Source organism: Anas acuta, chromosome 2, assembly GCF_963932015.1.
Source record: "Anas acuta chromosome 2, bAnaAcu1.1, whole genome shotgun sequence".
Lineage (NCBI taxonomy): Eukaryota > Metazoa > Chordata > Aves > Anseriformes > Anatidae > Anas > Anas acuta.
This window is the reverse complement of record NC_088980.1, coordinates 94,013,480-94,036,715: the sequence shown is the minus strand read 5'-3', so window position 1 is coordinate 94,036,715 and position 23,236 is coordinate 94,013,480. Positions and strand designations below refer to the sequence as shown.

General features: G+C 40.2%; 1 protein-coding gene across 1 annotated transcript in view; it reads right to left on the bottom strand.

Moving 5' to 3' along the window:
* GALNT12 (polypeptide N-acetylgalactosaminyltransferase 12) overlaps nucleotides 1-23,236 on the bottom strand; it is a 47,586-nt gene that overhangs the window by 7,099 nt on the left and 17,251 nt on the right. Inside the window, exons 5-8 of the mRNA XM_068671235.1 lie at nucleotides 21,442-21,559; nucleotides 14,445-14,621; nucleotides 11,881-12,012; nucleotides 4,110-4,223 (exon numbers count right to left, since the gene is read on the bottom strand). Of these exons, the coding sequence (XP_068527336.1) occupies nucleotides 4,110-4,223; nucleotides 11,881-12,012; nucleotides 14,445-14,621; nucleotides 21,442-21,559 (541 nt within the window). The remainder of the gene's footprint in view (nucleotides 1-4,109; nucleotides 4,224-11,880; nucleotides 12,013-14,444; nucleotides 14,622-21,441; nucleotides 21,560-23,236) is intronic.

Sequence of the window (23,236 nt, the reverse complement as noted above, 5' to 3'; positions counted from 1 at the left end):
TGGCTACCACATCGCACTCTGAAACCAAGCTCTCAGCCCTCTGGCTACCTGCTGCTTTTCTGTACACTGGTAGATGTTTGCACTTTGACAGGTACTGTCGGGGTGAAAGAACCAGCAGTGATCCTACCATGTCTGATCCCCCTTTCACGGAAACCCAGGGGCTTTACTAAGCTCTTTGTTTGTCTCTCCCTGTTTGCCTCAGATGGGACTAGCCAAGGGGTATTGTCAGACACTGCTCAGTAGTTACCAGTCCTCTTACCACATCAGGAAGGCTTTCTGCCAGCACACGTTCGTCCCTCTGTCCAGCTTTGTAGCCATACCAAGAAGGTATGCAAAGTCCATGCAATGGACTTTTCTGGTCTTGAATTTCAAAGCTCCTTACTCTTCTCTACCTGGGCAGACACTTTCACCACACAATAGCCTGGGGTGCAAGCTCTCAGTAGCCAAAGTATTGTATTTTTTCTGCCTCTCTTCTATATGCACTTAGTTTCTATCACCTCAATCATATCTTCACCTTCTTGCTGTAAAGAATATACAAATTTTAAACCACCACCAGTTTTCTTACTGCTTATAAAAAAAGCAATTCAAAAGGAAACCCTATCCCTTAGGCCATGGCATTGTTCAGTTGGATTCAAGGCAAAACAGCAACAAATTACCAAGGATCTCAGACAGTTTTCTGAGAGTGGTTTTACTTACTGAGAGATAAAATGAGAGTAAGAACTGGACTTCATAAATAATCAAGAGCACAGAGCTCTCTCCTCTCGCCACAGTGCACACAGATATTCAGAGGTCACCTTAAGTGGAGAACTGCTTTCAGTGAAATCAGCTTTTGCAGTTGTCCCCTACATAAACAGCCAGCTGCCACTAGCGTATCATGCCAGAGGATGGGCGCGCTGGAGTGTAAGATACATATGGCTGGCCAAGTTAACACTCACGTTAAATTCTACCACAATGTTTTTGGAGAATAGCTTTCCTCAGCTGTACGCTGGAAAATAAAGTTCACTCCCTGCACACCACAAGATAGTGTGAATGCTCAGCTGTGATGATCACTGTCTGGGGAAGAAAGTGGTGAATGGTGGAACAAACATGGCAAGTGAAGGAAGGGATGAGAAAGAAAAAAACAGAGGAGAAAAAAATGGGAGCTAAGTGGGAAAAGGAAAGATGTGACAAGGTGTAAAACGTGACATGGTGTGGGGAACTAACTGGTAGAAGGAATATTTGAGGGGAGAGACAGAGCGAGGAAGTTAGAGAAAGATTGTGATCCACCTAGTGTAGAAAGGAAAGTGGTAAAGCACTATGTCAAGAAATGGGAGCTGAGACACATGACATAGGGGACAGAGTTGTAACTTGCTTGTGAGGGTTTGCTGCTAAAGCCCTACAGAGTGGAGTGCCATGAGCAGTCTGGAGGAGAGCAAGCGGAAGAGCTCAGGATCAGCATGGAAAATCCCCCTCCAAAGATAATACAGAAGTTACAGGCTACCTGTTGTTAGAAAATACCTGCAAAACTCTGTGGTGAAGCATGCTGCTTTCCTCAGCATTGATAAAACTAGAGATGCCCTTATCACCATCGGTTCCATCAGCTTAAAGTGGTGGATGTACATGTGGGAGATTTGAGCTGAGCTAAGGAACTCACAAGACTGAGAACAGCCTGTCATTATTAAGAATAACTGTCTATAGGCCATGGTGAAAGAGAAGGAGAGAAGCATTCTGTAAGCCAGAAAAAGGAGGTGCAACTTCAGGAATCCTGACTCCCATTTCCCATCTCACCTGTTGCCACATCTCATCTTAGTTTAGCTTCCTTTCTTTTCCCAAACTCACAGTTCTTCCTGCTGCCCACTTTTTGTCACAGCACTACTACTTTCAACCCTACTCATGGCCCCATTTGCCAACTGCTATCTCTGATTCCAAGTCAAGTCCCCCTACCCTCTTCCACCAAATCAATCTCCAGTTATCCTGCTTCTTTCACTTTAACTGTGCAGAGCTCCTAATTGCTTCTCTCCCTGTCACACATACCCTGCGTCATACCTTCTGTCCTACCTCTGTCCCATATTTCTTCTGCCCTTTGTTACCATGCCCCACCTTAACCTGGCTTCCATCAGCCCTTCCACACCTTTTTCCCAATTTCACTAATATTGTTTTGCCCGTTTTCTATGTATAGTCTTCCTTCAACAGGCTTTGAAATTCTCTTCTGTCATCTCATTTTTGCTTTTGTTGGTTTATATTGCAGCCAGGTATCTTCTACATTCCTCCTCCTTCCTACTCCCTGGATGCCAGCAGAGGGAGCAGTAATTGCACAGAGAGCAATGCTGCTGTCAGTCTGGTGCTTGCTGTATCACAGCACAGGTACTTGCACACATCGCACTGTGAGCAGAGAGGCATGAGAGCATCAAAATCCAGTGATTTGGTATCTTCACAGTGGACTCAGTAGATTTTTTAGTGCTTGATAAGCGAAGTATAACTACAAAAATGTCACCTCATAAGAACTCTTCTTATAGATTGCACTTTTTTGCCTTCACCTTTTACCCCATAATACAAGAAAAAACAAATCTGCTAATGCTTTGTGTGTGAGCAGGTAATCCCATAAATGAGACACTTCTCAGTCTATGAATGTAATCAACTTTGTGATAAGGAACTGACTTAACTATCTTATCTTGTTATTAATTCATCTTCTGTATAGGTGTAGGGAGACATGCTCAGCTTGGGCAGGAAGCTGAGCCGAGAGAGTGAAATGGGTTGGTGTTGCTTAACATACTTGACATACATCTGTCAGTATTGATACACTTTGGCTTTTATATTGCACAATTCACTTCCTCCCTTTCTCTTCATCTTTACATCCAGGACAGAAACTTTAAGCAAGTTAAGACATAAAGTACACAAACTAATAAATAATACCAAGCAATACTTCTACCACTTAAGGCAATAAACTTGTTGGCAGAAACAAATCTACTTCTGTTACGATTAGAAACAGAGCGCTCAGACTGTTGTTTTTATTTCCTAACTTATAAAGCAATTTATATTAAAAGCTTCCTCCTCAATACAGACTTGTGTTCAGTCCTCAAGCTTTTTCATTTTTTAAAACTGAGCTCAGAAAACCAGCTGATAAACTGCTTATTTCCACAGATCTCTGGTCCTTTTCCAAACCTGTTTTTCCTTTCCGAAACAAATGTTTGGATTAATTTCATAAAAACACAGTTAAGCCACTGAAACCATCACACAGTTATGTAGGGTCTTGTTTGAAGTACGTATGTCTCCACCCCTCCCCACTAGGAACACGCCAGATAGTCTAATCTTAGTCTGAAGCCAAAAAACAAGTATGTTATACACCACATGCCAAACACCAAATGCTAATTTTAGAAGGTGGCTACTCAAAGCCATGTAAAACAGCCATTGTAGATTGGCATTTGGTGCCCCATGGCACTTTTATCGTGGCATTATGTGAAGGGCTTGATGGCTATCATATCTAACCACTTGCACAGAGTTTCCATGTGCATGGAGGAAGATACTATCAAGCATTTTCAGCTTCATTACTTAAAAAGCAAGAAAGCAAAAAAGCATTAGAACGGATCCATATTCTCAAGGATTGTATTGTCCTAGCCCAGGAGGATGTTTCTGCAGATGAGAATAGAGGAGAAGATGCTGTTCCAAACTTCTTGTGCTGTTAGACAAGTATTAAGAAGAAAAGGCCAGTGACAGACACAGGCAGAATTAGATGAGGTTTGCAATGTTATTAAGGGCTTTGGTGACATGGACAGGCAAAACATCACAGATGTGCCAGTCTGTCCAAGACCAGATGGAGATGAACACTGGCTTGTAAGCCTGATAACTGCACTGTTGTGCTATTAACCCCCTGCTAATGAGCTCTGTAGAAAGGCATGACTAAGGTATTCATGAATTCCCTGGTCTGGAGAGATACATCTTTAGAACTATGAATATCTGACCTCAGGATACATTGAAATTAAAAGCATCCAGTGGGAGAATCAAAATTAGATCTAAGATCATCTCGCTGTGGCAATATATTCTCTTGTCCCTATTGCAATGCTTTTTACCATACTTTTCACATTAAAACCATAGTATTAGCCAAAATGAACATTAAAAAAAATGAAACTTACCTGATTTTGTCCCATCCCATGACATGGATACAGTATGACCCTGTGTCCAGCTACTTCATGTTCATTTGAAGGGTTGTAATCAAAACAGAAGTTGACCATTCCTTTATTCTTCAGCTAATCAAAACAAAAGAATATGTTAAGATAAGGAAAATACACTGCAGTCACTTCACACCCATACTGCTAGACTGTAAGGTTTATATCCCAGAGCTGGTTCAAATGGATCCGGTAGCAACACCTCTCTCTGACTAAGGCAAAATAGAACTGTTGGGACTGTCTTGACTTTGGGCACTGAGCCAGCTAGCCACGATGGCTTCCCTTAGGAATGACACCGTGTCAAATGAAGTGGGCAGGAATCACCTACCATCAAGCTATGTTGAAACCCAACTCCCTGCTTTCAAATTATGTTGAAATCCAGCAAGCCTGCAACACATACAGAACGAAGAGTCTGCTGCATCTTGAATTTCCATCACCCAGGATCTACTTCTTCAATTTGCTTATGAAAAGATGACTACTTTTCTCAGCTTTTCAAATAAGAGATGTAAAACTGATTTGTTCTAGGAAGTACACCAGTACCCTCTTGAGGTTGAACAGACAGTCAGATTTTAAGACCAGAAACCATGAAAACAGGTAAGGTTTATCTTTTGGAAGAGACTAGATATGATATTAGATGGTCCTTACTACTAATGTTGATCTCTGACAAAATAAGTACATACATTTTACATAAATTTTAAAATATTAAGCTACGTCATTAAAAAAAAAAAATCAGGCTAATTAACAAGGGTTTGCATTTAAGTATTCAGAAGCCAAAGGTAACTGAAATTAAGTGGAACGATGCCATAACAATTACAGAATCCTAGTATTAGCTAATTAACCAAATTAAAAACAAAGAACAAAAGTTTTGTAAACACACGTTCAACCTGAATGCCCCCATTACTGGGTGTAATTATATCACAGACAAAAAGAACAAGCAGAGCAAATTTCAGAAGTTACTTCAGCAGGGTGCAATTTCACTTCTCTTCACTGGTAGCCATAATTATATCCTCCATTCTTACTTCAGAGAAAAAGCAAGACACAAAGGAATTACGAAAGACTAAATCCAACCAACTAAACCCCAGAAGACCCAAGCACACCGCAGAACAAACCACAGACGTAAGAAAATGTAATGCTTGTGTTCTACATATATTTTACTTCCCCAGCATCGATTTTTATTACTACCTGATGTCTTCCTTCTACTGCTTTGTACCCACTCCTGCTGACAAGCAGCCAGCTCCCAGCACTCAGTGTGCTTTGGCTGTGAGCCCAAGCCGGGAGGAACGAACATACTGGGGGCAGGGAGAAAAAAACATGGTGCATTGGCCCTCCATGGTGGCTTGGTCCTATGAAGATGAGCTAGAGGCTCTTCGTCTTCCTCCCGCTCCCTGAAGAAGGAGGCCTATGGGAAGGATTTCCACGACTGCCCACGAAGCTGCCGTGTTATAGGAGAGAGAGAGAAAGTAGCAGGAGGATAGAGCAGGGACAGCCAGTTCTCCTGCACTGAGCAATCTTTACCTCCTTTTCCCCTGCACGTCCTTCCCCCAGTCTTCCACCTCTTTTGGCAAACCTACTAACGTGTAAATGTATAAATTCGGCTAATGTATAAATGTAAGACTGCAGGCTTTGCCTTTTAATTCATTTCTGAACATATCACTATGCACTTGGTGCAATTTTTCATCAAACTTGTTGTTTTATCGAACGTCCAAATTTTGCATATTATAAAAATTTGTTCTTATTTTTAGCATCCGAGTACACCAGAAGTGAAATAAATCCTCCACCATTCTTTCTACGGGCAACGCTGCTTGGTTTGATGGGAATACGATATACTATTGCACCTCAATTCTGAGCTGTCAAAAGGAGGCACTTTATTTACCTTCGTAACACTAGGCAAGAACTACATTTACCAAATAAAAGAAAACCAAAAACAGGAAAGAAAGATCAGAGGGTCTCTCGTTAGTATTTTTAGCAATGTATGACTTTGCTTGACAGTCTACTGACTCCAGGAGGAAGATGATCGTAGCAAAGGACTTGTCCTTGGTGCCTTTCCAGACAACCTGAAGCCTTTGCTATCACTCCAAGTGTGTGCCCTTCACTGTCATTCCCTGGCATTTGCTCTAGCATGTGCTTTTTGTGGCTTTTAATTTAAATAACTTATTTTAAAATGCCATGCACCGCCACAGCTTGGGCACAAGAATGCTCTCCCATGCACGTTACACGATGCCCAACTAACAAAACAAAAACAAAAAAAAAGCTGTATAAAAGACTACTAGCTTAAGCTCCACTTCAGATGGTTTAAAACTCATTCTGTACTCATATGATGTTACTCTCATTTGCTCTCTCATTTTCTTCTTTGAGGCATATATACTTGTGATATATGCAGACATATTCCTAAACATACACTGTCCACATTTCTACCTGGTTATTTTAGCTTGTTTTCTCAGATTGGTAGATGTTCTTTCATACCCACACTTTATCAGGAAACCAAATAGATGTTTTAGACCTTACGTGTGAGGATAGCAGATGACCTGATAAATAGATAAATGACCTGATCTGAGATGACAACGATTTGAAAGTAATCATATTTGAAAATCTGATCTCAACATCGTTTATGCTGAAAAATTAGCAGTCTGTTCCTAGGCTGAAAAAAGTCTAGGAGAATTTGTTAAAATAGTGTTTCTCTTGTTAAATGAGAATAGACAGTTTAAGTTCTTTTTACATACAGTAGTTCTATCAAAATAGTAATCATCCATTCATCGCTGAAGCTATCTTTGTTTCAATATCCACTGTAAACAAGTCATGCAATAAGAACAAAATTTTCTCCATGACTTACCTCAATTCTTTTGCTGAATGCTGCATTAGAGAAACAGAAGCAAGAAAAATGTTGATCACCTTGCCATTAAAACACAGAGTTCAGTTTTAAAAAGTTCTGCCCGTGCTGTATTACTGGCTGTGCCTTTTCCCCACCTTTGTCTAGTGGTGAAACACTGCATGTCTACTTTACAATGCCAATTAGCTACTGTCCTGTTTGGAGGCTGGGATAGATAATAAACAGCAACTACTGACATAATCAGCTCAGACTTTTACCTTTCACTACTTGTAGAAATGTAGTTAGTCTGTTTTCTCCTAATTTCTGAACACTTGCATATAACTATAGCAATATCTGTAAATAATTCTTTGCCTTTTTTTTAATTATTATTTTAAAAGATAAAATCAATTTCATATGATTGTAAGCACTGAATCAACAACAGATTTTTTACATTAAAACTTCAGGATGCTATTTGATAAACACAGACAGTGGAGCACAGCCAACCTTCCTTTTCATCCACGGAATAGAAGAGAATCCTCTTTATTCCTCCACTGTGGCACTGGTATTGATGCATTATTGGCATGGGCAGATAATATCCCGTGACACAATACGACATGAAATTGTAGCAAGCCAACAACTTCATGGTACTGACCAAGCGTAAACTTTTACCTCTAAGGTAATTCCAGCAGTCACAGGGAACGATTTTATTGAGTGCATGCTATTTTCATATCACCTTTTTGGAAAGAAAAAAAAAAAAAGTAATATCCTCAGATTTCTGTTAACTCCTGAACTGCGTGTACGACATTGATAACTAAAATTGTCTGAATGAATTGATGATATGACACTGTTGCTGCAATTCAGCTGCTCACCTCAGCAAGTGGAGATCTCTCTAGGAAGCTCAAGAATATACAAGCACATCTCAAGCTGTATTGTGTTCACTTGAGATTAGTATCAAACACTTGAATTTCTCCCGCTTCCTTTAAAAAGTCTGTCTCAAGTTTTAAGAGACTGCACAGCCAACAAAGTGGTGGAAAAGCCCCTGGACCATACAAAATCCCACATACTTGCCTATGATGGGTATCGAATCTCAGGATCTAGTCAGTGGTAATATCTTAGGTACCAATTCAATCTCAAGTGGCAAATTCTACAAATTTTATTGTAACGATGTTTTAGAGGTATAACCCACAGGAGGCTGTTCTGATACCTCTGAGAACTTGCAACACTGGACATGCAATAGATTTTTTTGCTTATACATCTTGAGCTACATAGCTCAGATCCCTTCTTCTGGAAGCCTGTCCATATACCATGTTATTAATAACATGATTTCTTTAATTTCTCAGCAGAACAAAATTCTTCCTGCTTTTAAAGGCTGGCATTGTCTTTCCTCCTGATCTATTTTTTTTAAAGGTTATATCTGATCTGAATTAAAAGAGAATTATGACTAAGCATTTGGAAATTCATTGAATATCAGATGCTCTTGGGGAGAATGTTGAAGTAAACTATCGATATGAAAAAACAAGTTTTTGATCCCTCGGTTGACTCAGTTGATCATGGATGTCTTTAAGGATAGGTGGTGAAGAGTCATGGACTAGATAGTTATAATAGATATCTATCGGCTTAGTTGCTTCACAGTCAGCCTGAATATTTCCGTGCTTTGTAGCTGTGCACTTCCACTCACCACTAACAGCAAAAGGTCACAGCACTGCCCAGTCCCCCTATTTTCACGTAACTGCACAGTGCAGCAGTGTCACAGTGCTGATATTAAACCCAAGGTGGCTCAGAGCCCTTCCTAGAGGTGCCTGCACCAGCCACTGCAAGCTAGTGTTTGTGAGCAGACCTAGCCTGGGCTACCTAGATGGACAATCATCAAAGAGCACAGGTGGGGTTCAAGTCTTTTAAAGACTCCACACCAACTGAAGCACAAGCACAGCACAGACTTTGCTGATGGCTGCGTACTCAAGGATAGCCAAACCAATCTAAAGAAAGAGAGAAACAGGAGAGCCTTTCCAGAAACACTGACGTCTTGGTATTTCAGCCCATTAGGTGCCTACCAACTTCACTCCTGCAAAAGCAAACCACCACCAACAGAATCAAAGTCAAAAGGTTTAATTTCTGGCCCATGCAGAGCTCCAGAGCTGCACATGCACTCCAGAGCCCAAGGATGTGTATATCTATCCAAGGCTTAAAAAATATTTTAAAAAGGCAGGTGGCTTGAGCCAAGGAAGGAGATGGACCATGACTATGGCCATAACCTGGCAGCTGAGGTGTCCCAGGAAGAAACTCCCTGCACTCTCAGCAAGAGCTCTCAAAGTTTCTAGCGTGCTTTGTTTCACCCTACCACTGTGCTAAACAGTGGTGGAAGTTCAGACGGGAAGCCAGATTGACTTCTCCAAATTTTCCTTACTCTTCAGTGAAAATGGTGAATAGGAACTTACAAGGTGCTCCTGCACAGATGCTATGTGAGAAAAGGTTTTGATCAAATGGAGTTTTGTTAAGATATTTTTATGGAATTTGTCCTTATGGTATTTTCTATCTAATGTTGGTATCTCGTACAGCAATTTAAACTTTTTCCAAATGTTTGAGATAATATAAAAGGGGAAAATTTAAGTTTTGAACTTCACTGTTCCAGCACTGGAACTTTAAAGGAAAATCTGACTTAAATTAAAAAAAAAAAAATCACAAACAAGAACACAGGTAATATTCATAGTACCCCTTCTCAAAGTATGATTCTGTTCAGAGTACCTAGCAGCATTGTGACATTCCAGGTTTACTGTTGCTAAATGGTTTTGGTATGCAGCACAGTAATTTTATTAGTGAGATACCCTTCCCTATTTCTAGGCCTCAGGTAGTTTGTAAGAAGGTAATCATGACTCAAGCAAAAATATTCAAAAAAATCTGTATGTTTGAATAAAGTTGTAGGCAGCAGACATTATCAGACAACCAATCGTGGTAGAGAATTTAAAAATTTATCGAGGTATCAAGAGAAAAACGTTAGCACAAATGTCTAGCTGCCAGTGCAGGACACTGAGTTCCACTTAACAATTCCTGCATTTCTTTCATTATTTTGTGGCTGACCTATGGGTAATCTTAGAAGGATTTTCAATTTCAGTGTAAAGATTTTCAAGGAAGAGAGAAATCCCCGTTTCCCTTGGCAATTTCTTTGAACAATTAGATAACCTCACGCTAAGCAGAGATGTTAACAAAGCCAAAACTTTTAACACCGTATTTTTGTGAACCAAAAAAACACTACACAGCTAACACAGGAGTAAAGAACACGATCAATGATTCATTGAAGTTAGCAGATGGGACTCAGTATCTACAAATCAGTTGAATCAGTAGGTGTCATTTTTGTACTGTCACTTTTTTAGAGTATAACTGTACTTTAATCACATTTTAAACTCTTCCTGCCAGAAAACGGTGTATTCTCATTATGCTCACAATTAGATGACAGCATTTACGAATTGTTTTTAGAGAAATATATAGAGCACACCTAAATTACCCTGTTGATACCTTCAGGAGCTCCGAACAAGAATTATTTTTTCGAGGTATTGTCCTAGACACCTTTCTTGAGGATGACACACACATTTAATCATGGAAAGAACTGCACAAATCCCTTCCCTTCCCAAGAAGGGAGAAACACTATCACCACCATGAGTCTAGGCTTTCTTTTGGCAGGTGAAGGATGGAGGCAGAGGGGAGGTGCTAGATAATAGTGGATACTACCCTTCGTACCAGTGATCACATAGCTTTTCCAATTCTAGTGCAAGCTCAGAGACAAGTGGAACAGGGTGGCTTCACTTTTAGAGGCTCCTCATGGATTTTGCTACATTGCTGCTGACTGATGCTCACCCAGAGGGAAATGTAGCTCCCTGGGGGAAACTGTGCTGTTTCCCTGTTTGAATCTTTTTCATTCAACAGGTAACAAAGCTATTAAAGAAGACTGCAGGGAGATGTGGTTCCTATCTGTTTCGTACGCACACAATGATCAGTCTCTTTCCCTCCTCCAAAGACGACCCAGCAGAAACTGAGTAACTGGAGTGCAGACAACAGCAAGCCAGGGCCGCTGTGATATTGTCTGCATGTGATGAAGCAGTGTTGGAATGCAGCTTAGCTAGATTTGCAGAGTGACTGAGATACGACAAAAGTACCTAAAAGTCAATGTGGCATGTGTAATCAGGGAGGTATGTTATACATCTTTGCCAGGCAGAAAGGTGCAGCCTCATCTTCCTGATATGACATGTAGCAGGTATATGCTGATTTTTCAGAGGAAACAGTATTTGCTTCATTATCTGTCTTTATCCCTTCCAAATGAGATTACAGTAACATAATATACATGATGCTATAATTTGTATTTATTTGTAAGTTGAAAATAGCATAGAAAGTTGTTGTCTCTTAAAAAATAAGAGAATTCTCATATTGAGCCAACAAAAATTGCTTACGAACCAATGCTGGTCAAAAGTGACCTCCAGATTAAAAATTAACACACTGGTTTTGATATAGCGAGTTCTGTATGATCAATCATCAATTTTAATCAGATAAAACATACAAATATATGTGTCAAGGCACACTGTCTATTTTCAAATTGATAACTTGAACAAAATACTTCAGTACTCTTTTTTTTTTTTGTGTGTGTTATGCAACATTTCAAGAAATTAAAACGTCATCCTTTGCTTGCTTTAACACTCTCAAGATGTCATTTTGAAGGTGTAGTTCATGGCAATGTTACCAGTTCTCCCACTCTTTCACAGAACTCCTTTATAAATAGTATCCCCTCATGTAAAGATTCTGATAGAAACCACATTTTGAAGCCTACCAATTCTAACTAAACTCTATCAAATTTCTGAACTGTTTCTGGCATAAAAATACCTTTGTAGTGAATTAGCAGGAGAGCTCAGGGAATTGCGAGGAAGCCCGTTCCCAGCCACCACATACCATGCCGAAGAAGCCTGGTCTGTCCTCAGGTACATGAAGCTCTGGGTACACGTTCTCCAAGAACCATTTGAAGTCCTTACATTTCAGCTTCTCTCGGAGGAGTCTCCTCTCTGTCACGTCTCCATATGGTTCCTGAAAGAAAAAAATAATAATTAAAAAAAAACAGAACAGATGCTCCCTTTTAAATTATCTGTATACATTATTAGGAACCGTATGCTAAAGTGATAAGTAGGACTTTTAACCAGGAAAAATCCCCATGTTTGGGTGCTACACTTGATTTCATTATCCTTCCATTTGTAAAATGTTGACAAAAAAGGAACCGGAATGGTGCACACAGAATTTTAAAACATTCTAGAAGACAGTCAGTCTGAGAAAACTCCAGAATATCCGCAAGTGAGGAAGTCCCTGAATACAGATTGCTGAAACTGAGAAAGTGTAGTGAAAAATACACTTCTTTTAGCTGGATAATTGAAAATCTCAAAAGCAGTGAATGAATCTTGAGAATTTTAAATTATTCCATCATCCATTTGTAAATTACCGATAAAAATGTTTTTCCACTTAACTGATGAGATTTGTAAAATCTGCCAGGGATTCCTTCAAAATTCACGTGGGTATTTTTTGGGTGGGGGCGTGTAAAATCTTAAATCTTCAGAGAAAAACCTTCAATGTAGACTTTCTCCTGTCTACAGATGGGAGCACAGTTCACATCTTTTCAAGCCTATCTTCCACATCTATCTTTATATTGACTAGGGACTTCAGACACTCAGGCATGATTTACTGTTTGCAGTCTCCAGACTCTTGCAGGTCACTTGACACACTCTTTTATCACACCAAAAATATATTTGCTTTTCTCAAAACTGTGGAAATATCACTGAAAACACAAAGCAGATGTAAAACAGAGGCATGGATGCCTGCTTGAATAAACAAACAGCATGACATATTAGTTCCAAGGTCTGAACATTAATCTTAAAGCAAAACTTTACAGAACCAGATTCCACGGCCTTAGCATCAATCATTTTTTCCATTATACTTTGGAACTGCATGCTTGCGCTAGATGAAGTAAAAGGTTCTGAATTCAGCTGTTGAAGCCTATGGTGCACAGAATATTGTGGAAACCACAACGCATTGGTGGCAGCTTTGATACATGAAAAAAAAATGCAAGAGTCTCAGCTTACAGCCACCATGTTACAAGCAAGCCAATATGCGAAGCTTATGTTACTAGCACGCAAATAACCTTTAAAGTTCTGTCACGACAGGCATCAGCCACCCAGAACTTAACAAGAAAAACTGCCAGTATGTATTGCTGTTTCCTCTTTGCATATGACACGCAGAATCAGGCTAGTGTTGCCTGTGAACTTCCAAAGTCTCTGGATACACAAAAACCATACTTCTCTCAATGTCAGACTCCAAGGATAAAACCTAAATGCAGTTTATGATGTTAAGTTGAAACAATTATTACTAATACATGGACTATAATAACCTAATTGCCCAGTTTAATCTGAAGGAACATGAGGTGGAAGCTAAAGAAAGTTTCCCCCAGTCTCCTCCAGCACTTCTTTTAAAAACATGGTGATTTGAAGAATATTCGTGTCACAGGCATTTCTGCTGGGATATGGGACACTCACATATCAGAAACCCGCTGTCTCGTCTCTCAGTTCTGGTCAGGTGTCATCAGAGGTGGGTGTCCAGCAGCATGTGCTGCACAGCTTGTTTCTGCCTTCCAGCCTACAAGCCCCTTCTTATAAGTGAGCTACCAATTTGCACACTCCTTTACTGTTCTGACCTACTCAAATTTTACACTATTCATCTTCTGAAATATCTTGCTAACCAATTAACATATTTGCTTCTTCACTGAAAATAAAAATATTAACTTTAAAAAAAAACAAACACCTAACAGAACAGACATTACAAACATTCCAATAAAATTATTTTCATCAGAGTTCCCAGAATTGATTTTCATCAACTTAATGTTTTCAACATTGATTTTATTTTATTTTTGTTTGTTTGTTTATTTAAATTGAATGTTGTGCAACAGTAAATTAAACTTGGGAAAATCCATTTTGTTTTACATCAACACAAAGTTTCACCATTAACGCAAGACCGGTGATCTTACTAAATATTATTACCAAGCTGTTCTCTTAAAGATCTACCGCCTATTGAACTGTGTTGACTTGCATTGTGTTTCTGTTCTGCAATTTTATGTATATATATATATTTTTAAATCAATAGAATCTTGGATCACCAGCTCACCTGTTTCACAGAAGCATACATTTCAAGATAAACAGTTCCTCCTTTCTTGCATCAACTGCTTAACTTTATTCTTTCATTTATTTATTCATTCATCTATTATTGTCACAAGTTTAGCCACCTTCCCAACTTACCAAATTTCTAATTTTCCCAAGAAATTAAAGATTTACTTTATATACATTTATTCACTGTTTGGGGAAATGTTTCAGAATAATAAATATTAAAAAGCCCTTCACATTAAACATTAGTTAAATTATCAGTTATTTCATTGAAAAAAAATTCAACTCCAATTCCAAGAACAATGGACTTTAACTCACCAGGCGAGCGTGTGGGTTTCGATGGTAATAAAGCTCTTTATATTCATCCATCCACACTTCAGCTGCACGTACGCTGTTTGCCAAAGCCTTAGACCGTGAGTAGGGAGCTTGTCTGGGGAAAACGTGGCCTACGTGCGAGCATGGGTGGATCTCAAGACTTCCTCCACACTGCCATATCTGAACGAAGAATATACATTGTGCACCATTAATTTTGAGTCTTTGTAAGCACAAGGATAGAGGGACAACACACCTTTGCATGGACAATGCTTTCCTCAAGAACATCACAGAGTATTATAAGCAACGTATGCAATTATTTTGTGTCTCATCTAGTGAATAATGTGGATTAAGTTGCTTGCTCATGAACTCAGAGCAGATCACTGGGAGTAACACTGCTGGTTTTATCCTTTTCTTAGTTTTATTTTCTCTAAAGGCACAGTAGGAAAGGGTCTGCAATATTTCTACAGGCCTAAATGCAGTCTACTATTCAAGTTATACAGGCATTATTAACAAAAGTGCCATATTTCTAGTCCAAATTAATCAGACAAATAGCCTCCTCAGAAACTGATGACAGCTACCAGAATCTTAACCTTTCTTTGCCTGTATTCTACTGGCAAGCTGACTTGTCAAAACTTGTAAGCTTGTCATGGTGGAATACAATTACTTGTGCTCCCATTTGTATATTCGCCATATCAGAATAGAGGTGTGGGTGCCTAGTCATAAAATGTGACTAACCTTTTGAGTAAGAAAACTGGAACAGGAACCCGAGACCCAACACACAAGAAGTCAACAAAAAAATCCTGTAACTGACCCATGGTGGGCCAACCAGTATCTGAGGAAATAAGCCCTTCCCTGTCTAAGTAAATGAGTATTTCTACTTGTGGTTGAGGAAAGTCCATGCGGCTTAATGGGGAACTGGCAGAACTCAGGGCTCTGGCTCACCAGGCCAGGAGACATACACCAGAGCAGGTAGAAGCCAAGCGCCAAGCAGGGACACTAGTCTCAGCACTCCGTACAAATTTCCCTAATTATACTCCTTGTCCTTGAAAACTGAGGCCAATGTTTCTAACAGACCTTCGCAGTCCAACCCCATGGCCACATCCCTACTATCATTTTGGATCTCCAGCTTGAGCTAATGAAAGGAAAGCACAGCCAGGTGCCTGCCACGTAACGCTGCGCATCAGCACAACGTGGCAAGCTCCTAGTTTCTAAAGGGTGCCTGATACATGGTTCCTGAGATTTAGTCAGGTGGGAGGAAAGGGAAGACACGTTGCTGCACTTGGACAACCTTGAGGCTATCACCAATGGCTCCCACAGACTTTCTTTAGAAGCTTTTTGCAAGCCAGCACTCCAGTGAGCTAATTCTCCTCGCTTATTCAACCATGTGTAGGTGGCAACTCATGTTTCCCAAGTAAATGGAGGAGAAGGAAATTGGGCTAAGAGTTGCTTAAGGGGTACAGAGGTTTGCTGCCTGACAACCCTTTTGTATGATGCATACATATTTAATTACCTGTTATGGAAATAAACACAGCAGGTGGGAAAACTATGAGGCAGACAATGAAACCTCTGTTCTTAACAATGACAACAGATCGGTGGTAGGCCTTCCCCCAGCTCCCTCAGAATTTTTAGGGATCCAGAAGTCACTACAGATGAAGGCCTCCAGCACACTGAAGATGGATGTTGCCTTCAGAAGGCTAATTTATTTTTTGTAAGTTACTTGTGATTTCTGTCAAATATCATAATTTAGACATCAATGACAGTTGTCTCAGTTCCGCTGGTTTGGTTTTGGATAATGATGTTAGACTGACAAACACTTCTATGCATGGCACAACACTGTGATTACTGACAAAATTTAAGCCCTCTAATACATATGTTTACTTTTAAAACAACTTAAAGGTTTTCGTAAAAGTATAGGTAATTCATTGCACAACCGTGCAGAGCACTGTGCAATCTTCACTGACTGGATTTAAACTGATTTCTTGGCTTTCATAGGAGGTTTCTCTGTTCTTTTTCCCATATGGGGAACCAGTGTGGTTTTCTTTTGAACAGAAAAATGATTAAAGGAGTTACACAGCAAACCTATGGTTCCATACTGATTTCTTAAACAACTTGCATTTTTTTCAAATAAAAGTTACTGCTGTTTCAAAAGCCACTAGAAAACCAGTCAACCACTTTCACTTTAGGACCTTCCTTATTGAGATTTTGTTTCAAAACCATAGCTATCTTACATTATAATTTTTATATCTAAGATTATAGTTTTTAAAACTGAAATTTATCAGACAAAAATTTTGTCAGCAAATATTAAGGTCCATTAAATTTATTAAAGTCTATCAATTTCCATATAAGTGTTTTTCATTGATGATTTGTGTTTTGATCAGTCTGTTTTCAACAAGAGCATGTGAGCAATGGACCAGAAAGCCTACTGAAGCAAAAGTGTGGAGTTTTAAAAACAAAAAATACACTTTCTTCTACTCTTCCATAATAAAGTCTGATTTAAACGGAGTAAAGCAGCCCAACTATTTATTAAATTGCTGCTAAAGTGAGAATTCCACAACATCTGAATTTTCAGTAATTAAAATTCTGGATTTCCCTCAGAAAATAACTGTAGGTTGCTAAGCGGTGCTCATTAAATTCTTCTTCCTTCATTAAAAGGGTTTAAAAGTTCTTGTCTTGCTATTACAGAATAAAAATGAGATATATTTCAGCTGATTCTTCAAAATATTTATTTATTTACTTTAAAAGAAAGCACATTTTGACTTCTATTTAGAATCAGGTACAAATGGAGAGCTGAAAGTAAATCAAGGAATTCAACAGAGACACCAAATTTGATCACTAAGAGCTAAATAAGTGACTCTGTGGAAGCTTCTCCCCTGAAACTATTTCCACGTCCTGTAATATAGAGAGGCACATTAGATTTCATTTATAGTTTGCCTGCTCATGTGCATGCAAATATGTTTCTCTGCTAGGTCTGTCTAGCTAGCAGGTCTGATTATAAAAGCATACCTTTTTTTTCCGCACCACAAGAAGAAAACAAGGTGACATTGGTTTTACTTTCACTTTCATCTTGATGTACACAGGCTATAAACATCTTTTCTTTTCTTTACAGGGATGAATGCTTGCATCAGGAAAGAATAACAATAACAGTACAGCTCTCACCTTGGGAGCCCTGTCCCTGCCAGGCTCTTTGGAGAAGTGACCCAATTGCTGGGTCAACAAATGCTAAATAAGAAAACCAAATTGGTGTCAAGAAAGTAGTTTGCCCTATGAGCTACATTCTCCGTGGTAGCATTTTAGGACTCTCCAGAAAGAAAGAAAGAGAAAAAAAAAAAAAAAAAGAAAAAGATGGTACATCCTGAACAAAGACAGGGGGATGCAGCCTGTCCCCTAGCCCACGCAAGCTACTGCTATTGCAGAAGAAATTTCCACACTGTGAAACAATACAAAAAGATTAGAGAAGAGACCATTCAATTGGAGTTGCAGAAGGACCAACAGACAAGGAAATTATATATATAAAAAAAAATGGATTTAGCAGTAAGTAATTTTGCCTTTTTGAATACACGCATTTTTCCTTTGTGCTGTGATAGTGGGTGAAAGGACAGATCACAGACATACCAGCCTTCCTCAGAAGAAAATTTCCATGCTAGTGGCACTGCAGTGTAAAAAATAAATAAATAATCTGCAACCAGCTCAATTGGCAAAGGAGATGAGAGGGCATTGCTTTGCATCCCTTCGGAAGAGGAGCTTCAGTGTCCATTATGCCCATGAAGTGAAGTTTTATCTAGCCAAATAGCTTAATGCTACCCCAAATCAAGGCGCATTGACTCGATTCTGCATTCAGCACACAGCCTCAGTCTCCCTTAGTCAGAAGCTTTCAGGCAAAGCTTTGTCCTTATTGCACCTCTCAAAACCACGGTGAACTTCTTCAGCTTAGAATAAACGAAGTGAGAGAAAGAGAAGGCTTGAGAACAAGTCCCTTCTTGTCCCTAGGAGGGGGGTAGTGTCTTCAGAGATGAGAAGAAGAATGAATTAGTTTACAGTGAGTTTCAGTATCCCTGTTCCTCATTTTCAGGTCTGTTAAGTCCAGAAACCACACAGATGAGGATTAGCACTGATTTATCCCTCTTGACCTTCTTCAGCACTGTGAGCAGCAAGAAGAGCACACAAAGAACATTTTCCTAGTGCTCTGCTCCCTTCCACAAAAAGCCTCACTGCAGGAGGCATGCACAGGGGGGCTTGAAATCAAACAGAGGAAACATGTCGCCTGCGGTTTGGCTCCAAATGCCTAGGTCTTGCTGGCAATCTGCACTGGTGTAATCAATGTGCCCAGGCGTATTTGCTGGCCCTTGGAGCAGCTGCCATGGCACGGTCCACCCTGCCAAACTGTCTGTCCCCAGTTTGACAGCCGCTCAGTCCATCTGCAGCCTGCAGGGAGTTGGACCAGCCCTTGAGAAGAAAACCTTTCCATGGGTCAATGAGGCAAAGCCATGGCTCAGTCACACTTTTGCATCACATGGGGTCAAACCCATGTTTCAGGGAAGTAGCAACATAAAAAGAGACCCCTGCAAGAGCCCAGCAGAGATCAATGGCAATAGCTTGGACTGAAGGCAGCAGACAGACCAGGGCACTCCCTTTAATATAGGGTAGGGGCTGGGCCTGTCCTTGTCCTGTCTGCAAGCCTCAGTTTCCTAAAAATTGAGGTGTGAAAAGCAGAGAGTGAAGAACTACAGGCACAGGGCCATCGTCCAGGCTTTCTACAAGGAGCTGGTGTTGGGCTGCAAGCCCCATAGCCCCACAATCCACCTCAGAGAAGAAAAGCACTGTCATCTGGGGCAGTGCTACCCCTGATTCCTTCTGGTCAGAAGAAAACCATTTTGGGGTCACCAAATCTGTGACGGTCAGGATCCCAACAGACATTTCACCACCGTGAAGCAGATCCTGTAACGCCCAGTTCTGCCAACTGTGGTTGTTGCTTCCAAGCTCATTGCTTTGGGAGAGGTGCAACTTCCTGCTGAGAGGCAGTGTATACCATACTGTTTTCAACACCAGCATCCTCTCCTCCTCACTGGTGCTTGGTCTGGTTGTGCATGCATTAGCAGACACAAACAAGTGCCTGCAAGAGTCGGTCTTGCTCAAGAGATGCGCACACCTCATGTGATTGCTACTGTGATGCTACATGTTTGCAGAAGACAGTGTCTTTCTCTCCGAAGCAGCTGGCTGCTGACAGTCTCCAGTCTCTCCTTAGTTGTCTACTGCAATGCTGTGATAGCTAAGCAAGGAAGAGATGCACCACCAGGCGTATACATTGCCCTAGGAGAGCAAGCATCTCTCCCCAGAAATGCATGACTACCTCATCACCATCACCCCTTCCTCATCCCTCCTAGGCAAGAAAAAAAATTTTCACTCACCAAAGAGAGCTGGGGTTGGCACCCACAAGCAGGCTGCTTTCCAGCTTAACCTGCCTTGGGTTGTGAGTGATGGAGCCCCCTCCTACACCATATGAATTGTCTTACCCTAACTAAGGCTGCTTCTTCTCAGTGACAAGCACCACCAATTCTTTGAGGCCACAAGTATGAACCCAACCCATTGCTGCTTGCGGCTCCCTGAGCCTTGCAAAAGGAGGCACAAAAACCATTTCATCAAGAGCTATTTTGTAGCTCCCGACCCCGTGACCGAGCGATTATCCCAAACAGAAGTGCCTTCCTGTGGAAAGAAGAGACTACTGTAATGCACACATCAATGCAGGTTGCATGAGAACTGGAGCCAGCTGGGAGATGCCTACTTCAGAAGCTCCCAGACCTCAGAGAGGTGGGAAAGCTGCTCTGAGCCTCAGGCTGAGGCCCCCTGAATTTGCTGAGATGAGTGAGCTGTGATGTTGGACTTCAGTGCTGGAGAAACTTATCTCTATGTGAAATAGGAGGCAGTCAGGACTTCAGATCAAACAGTGATCCCTACTGAGAATTCCTCCTGCAGAAAGAAACCATGTCATTTCTGGGTCAGTGCTTATTGTCCTCCTTAGCCCTTTTCTTCCCTAATTTTTGTGCCCTCTTTGCTCGGATTTCTGCAGTACAGGAGACAGGCACAGCAGCCACAAAGACTGCATGCTTCTTCCATTAACAGGCAGACATCTAAAGCAAGGTATTCTGCTGATGCTTCCTTCCTCGTGAGAGTGCTTTTTACCATAAAAATACTACTTATCCCTGAAAGCTGCTCTCGCCTAGTAAAAACAAAACCAAACCACCAATCCTCACCCCCTGAAATCCAGCGACTGACCAAAATGCAAATATGACCATGAAATATATCTAATGAGGAACAGAAAAAAACAAAAAGGGAAGGTGTGGATGGCAAATTGTGAACTCCCTGCAAGTCAAAAATAAAACTGTGGGGAACGTTTTAAAGCACCACTGTATTACTTCCACAAACTAAGAGTGACGTGGGACAAACCAGGAGCAGGCAGTGCTCAGTGGGAATCAGCAGCAGTAACACATAACAGCAAATCTGAGGAGGACGCAACCGCTTTACTCCTCCAGCCTGGTCTGGCTCAGATCTCTCCCTTCCTCTGCCCTTAAGTCCTTTCCATTCCAGCACAGCTATCTGTCTGTCTGCTTCCTGACTGAGCCCAGGTCCACCCTCTGGTGGGGCACCTCTCTACAGTTCCTGGAGATTTTCCCCTTGCCTTTTGTAACCTTTACATAAACTTTTCCTGACATGAAACAGAATAAACCCTTTAAGAAACACAGGCTAGCTCATCCTGTCCTGCTGATAACATCCATCAGCTGCTGTCTGTTCTCTCTATCAACAGAGCACTCCAGAGTCAATTACAAATGTGTCTTTCCAACTATCTGCTTCAAGCCACAGAATGTAAACTTCATATTCTAATATCATACAGCTGCTTATATTTTATGCTGACATTCAGAACATCTCTTTGAATAAAAGGATGTGAAGAAACAAGAAACGTATTTTTATGCTTATGAAAAACACAACATTCAATTGAACCACCTACCCTAAATGAGAACTCAAGGTTTTCTCCTCCCCAAACTTCCATTCCTGTGTCGTATGAACCAAGATAATCAAAATACTTCTTGCTCACAGAAAACAGTCCTCCTGCCATGGTTGGAGACCTACAAAAGAGAACAGTAACTCTGGATTGAATTAAAAGCAAAAATATATATGAATTAAAGAACCAATGCAATGGATTATAAATACATTTTTACTTCCCATTTTCTCAGTCTTCTGAACACAAAGTGACAGTCAGCCATTAATCAGTTAGGTACTATACCGTTAGGCCATTTGAAGTTAACTTTTTACTAATAAAGCCATATCATAAATGAGCTCCAGAATGTATTAAAATAAAAATAACAATGAAATGACAGAAGATAAAAATTGTTAAGATAAATCTTTGCATTTACAGCATCTTTGAAACTGCCCATAAATGACTAGCCTCTTACCTTCAAAAAACAGAACACAAGCAGAACTATTTTAGTCAGTTCTGAAATTCTAAGTGCAATATATGCCTGTATTTTCCTGAAGTGGTAAGCAAACACAGATCTGTGCTTTAACAATTAACAACAACATTCCTGATCCCATTAATATCAAGTGGGAAAGCTCTCAGACATCAACAGAGACGAATTAAATATAGCCTCTGGAGAGATTTTTCCTTTCCAAGAAGACCTGCCCACCTGTATTTTTTTGTTTGTTTACTATGTTTGACAAAAAATCAGGGGCCAAGATTGAAACCACACTGACAGGGAACGCTAAAAGGGTACAAGGCCCTGAGCCACAGCACAGTTAAGGGATGTTCTTTCAGTAGGGTAGGGTGTGCTTGTGTATATAAAATTAACCATGTTCAATCTTGCTCCTAATTGTTTACAATCTAAGCAAATGACCCTCTTTAAAGTGCCAACCAAATAATGCAGGTTGGAAATAAATTCAGCTGACACTTATGAATTTTACTAAATTGCTATTGATATACAAATTAATGAATGCTAGGTGTAACAATCAGTTATTCTTAATATGTCAAAACTAATTTTACCAGCCATCTTTTTGAAGCAACAATTTTATACTGTCATATGTTGTTTCAAAGAATGGAAAGAGATGAGGTGAGATGGAAGGGAAAAAAAATCTCCATAAACATTCAAGCTCTTCTGTCTCACTCCAAATCTAGTCTCTCCAAACATAACTGTCAGTGATATCAGCCTCTCAGCACTGCTGCTTTCTCCAGATAACCGTACCACTTGCAGAGCTCGGTCCTCAGACTACCTTGAAGCTTTATCCCTCATCATTTTCCCCTTGGCATTCCAAAAACAAATCCTTCTTGTGGAGAAGAAAAGCATCATATTTAAGCTAGCAGCTTTAAAAGTTTTGACTCTATTTTGAAACTTTTTTTGGAGTATGTGAACTAATATATGCTGAGAAGGGCTAATTTACTGCCTCACTTTTCCCATTAAAAAAAAAAAATCAAACTTTTTTTCCTCTCATCTGAGGATAAATTCATTGATATTTGTGAAGTACTGGGTATTATTATCATGATAAGCGACCTAGAAAAGACGGGGAAGAATGAATCATTCTGTATTTGTTGTAGGCTATAAGATGACAGATTATAAATAAAAGCAAGGACTAACAAAATCGTGACGTTAAAAGTGCTGAACAGCTGCTTCATTTCTCACAATGCACTGCTGAAACACAGCAACTTCCAAGCGGAGTGCAGCATGCTCTCAGGATTTTGTTTATAGTGCCCATCTTCCAGATGCATCCTTTGCAAACTTACCCTACCTCTCCTAAAATACAGTAGGTATGTA